The following is a 3,166-nucleotide window of genomic DNA, read 5'->3' as shown; positions in this document are numbered from 1 at the left end:
TATTGATTTATGTTGCCAACCAAATTCTGTACAAGACATAGTTATATTTCATATTTTTTTTCATCCCGAAGGTAATAAATCTAGGGTTTGTTTTGTTTAAAATGATTTTGCAACCGGTTTTGAATAACTGGATCATTTTCGCACGTGAAAATTTTACTATCAGTTGTAAGGGTAAAACATTATAAGTTCGGAGTCGTGTCTGACACAGCGTTTATCATTACGTCTAATAATTAACCATTGTTTTATTTCTCTTTAAAAACTTTGTTTCCATATTCATTAAATCAGCGAAAACTGGAACTCACCCTTTGTAAAGCTGAATTACAACCTGGCCTCACAAACTTACTGAAGCAATATGAGAGTGCATTGTATAGGAAAATAGGAGAAAACGACTTTCGTGTCTTCGTGCAACGTTTGTACGCGCAGCAAACAAGCGGTATGTCATAATAAGACGAGCAGACTGCTTAATATAGGTCCATTCGAGGTTTATTGGTGAGTGTACAACATGCTTCGGGAGATGATGATGTTAAATATGATGGTCGCGGACAGAAAAAACTTTGTATAATTAGTTACTGCCATACGACATTATCATCCATATAGAGTTACAATGTCTAGTTCCATGTTTACAATTTCTAGTTCCGGATTTCCAATGTCTTGTTCTGGGCTAACAATGTCTGGTTCCGGATTTCTAATGTCTAGTTCCTGGTTTACAATGTATAGTTCCGGATTTCTAATGTCTACTTCCGGATTTCTAATGTCTAGTTCCGGATTTACAATGTATAGTTCCCGATTTACAATGTTTAGTTCCGGATTTCTAATGCCTAGTTTCGGATTTCTAATGTCTAGTTCCGGATTTACAATGTATAGTTCCCGATTTACAATGTTTAGTTCCGGATTTCTAATGCCTAGTTTCGGATTTCTAATGTCTAGTTCTGGATTTACAATGTCTAGTTCCATGTTTACAATGTCCAGTTCCGGATTTCTAATGTCTAGTTCCATGTTTACAATGTCCAGTTCCGGATTTCTAATATCTAGTTCCGGGTTTACAATGTCCAGTTCCGGATTTCTAATGTCTAGTTCCGGGTTTACAATGTCCAGTTCCGGATTTCTAATGTCTAGTTCCGGGTTTACAATGTTTAGTTCCGGATTTCTAATGCCTAGTTTCGGATTTCTAATGTCCAGTTCCGGATTTCTAATATCTAGTTCCGGGTTTACAATGTCCAGTTCCGGATTTCTAATGTCTAGTTCCGGGTTTACAATGTCCAGTTCCGGATTTCTAATGTCTAGTTCCGGGTTTACAATGTTTAGTTCCGGATTTCTAATGCCTAGTTTCGGATTTCTAATGTCCAGTTCCGGATTTCTAATGTCTAGTTCCGGGTTTACAATGTCCAGTTCCGGATTTCTAATGTCTAGTTCTGGATTTACAATGTCTAGTTCCATGTTTACAATGTCCAGTTCCGGATTTCTAATGTCTAGTTCCGGGTTTACAATGTCCAGTTCCGGATTTCTAATGTCTACTTCCGCGTTTACAATGTTTAGATCCGGATTTACAATGCCTAGTTCCGGATTTCTAATGTCTAGTTCTGGATTTACAATGTCTAGTTCTGAGTTTACCATGTATGGGATTACAATGTCTAGCTATCGGGTTTACAATGTCTAGTTCCGGGTTTGCAATGTCTAGTTTCAGATTTCTAATGTCTAGTTCCGGATTTCTAATGTCTAGTTCTGAGTTTACCATGTATGGGTTTACAATGTCTATTTCCGGGTTTACAATGTCTAGTTCCGGAATTTTAATGTCTAGTTCAGGATTTACAATGTCTGGTTCCATGTTTACATGTCTAGTTCCGTATTTCTAATGTCTAGTTCCGGATTTACAATGTCTAGTTCTGAGTTTACCAATGTATGGCTTTACAATGTCTAGCTATCGGGTTTACAATGTCCAGTTTCGGATTGAAAGCATAAATAATTAATTTATTCGGTGCCAACATGTTTCGGTTTGAGACCGTGTCCGAGTAGATACAAACGACTACTTCAAAATGTATTTTTCGATGTCTGAAATTTTCTTGGTTATATCAATAGTTGTAAACAAGAGGTTCTATTTTTCTCGGAAGTCATAAACCGGACTATGGTTCTCTTTGTTAGTTAAATTTGATTCCATCTTCTCGAAAATGTTAAAAGTAAGAACTCCTCTGAAATAACGACCACGGAAAGAATATTATATCTGTGGCTACTTTAAAGCGAGCACTCACATTTTGAAATTGTAGAAATCTGATTTTGGAAAATATTTAATACAAGGAATCTGAAAACGTCTTTGTTCGAGGTTTCCTCCAAGTTCATCTCGAACATCGCTGTTTGGTATGAGAGGCTCTCTAAATACCGTGTTCACGTTTTTTTCTGGCGCGATGCTGTAAGTGTGCAAGTTTGAATGCTAGTCAACTAATTACCTAAATTTGAGAACATGTATTCTGATACTGCATTACCTACCACACTTAATCACCCGATGTACAGAAATAACCAATTTTTAAATAGCAAATTACCGTCTAATTAGCTGGAGCATCTTTCCTATCGTTCCAATATATGAATAAACAAAAACAAGTTTTCAAAACAAACTAAATGCACTTTAAAACGTTTTTCTGACACTGAATGATGTATTACCTTGCTACATTCCTGTTGTCGGTTGGATGTTTTGTTCTAAACTAAAGACCTGAAAAGTACACGATTTAGCAGCTTCACTCTTGTGTTCTGAAAGCTAAAGTGTTCTCGGGGCTGAATGTCCCCTTGGACAAGACAGGAAGGTCGAAACGAACCACAAAAAAACTTGAAGTTCATCAGAAGACAAAATCAACAAATTAAAAACGCATCACATGGCATCAGCTTGTCCGTTCTAAGAAAGGAAAACGTTCCATTGGACGATAATAATTGTTAAAAGGACCAATCGACGTTTCACTAAAACAAGTTATCAACTCGTGTGCAATACAAAAATAAATTCCAATCGGGAAATTGCGATTGACGTCACACGTGTATATATTTATAGAAATGTCGCCGAAAACGTTTCCTTATACTTCCTAACACTACACTGCATTATACCTGTTCTTTCAGCGTAAGCGATTGACCGGTACACTACAAGTCGCGTTATTGGTTTCATAGAATCTGTCTCTTCATACCGGTT

The 3,166-nt window shown here is 36.8% G+C and overlaps 1 protein-coding gene across 1 annotated transcript; it reads right to left on the bottom strand.

The window, feature by feature from the left end:
- Positions 1-585: 585 nt before the first annotated feature.
- LOC132556197 (neuroblast differentiation-associated protein AHNAK-like) lies at positions 586-1,614 on the bottom strand. Its single transcript, XM_060220590.1, has one exon. The coding sequence runs from the start codon at positions 1,612-1,614 to the stop codon at positions 586-588; it is 1,029 nt and encodes a 342-aa protein (XP_060076573.1).
- Between the last annotated feature and the right edge of the window lie 1,552 nt (positions 1,615-3,166).

The sequence above is a fragment of the Ylistrum balloti genome, unplaced genomic scaffold (genome assembly GCF_031769215.1).
Source record: "Ylistrum balloti isolate Yb309-2 unplaced genomic scaffold, AGI_CSIRO_Ybal_v1 Utg370554, whole genome shotgun sequence".
NCBI classification, from domain to species: Eukaryota; Metazoa; Mollusca; class Bivalvia; order Pectinida; family Pectinidae; genus Ylistrum; species Ylistrum balloti.
This window is presented reverse-complemented; position numbering and strand designations above follow the sequence as displayed.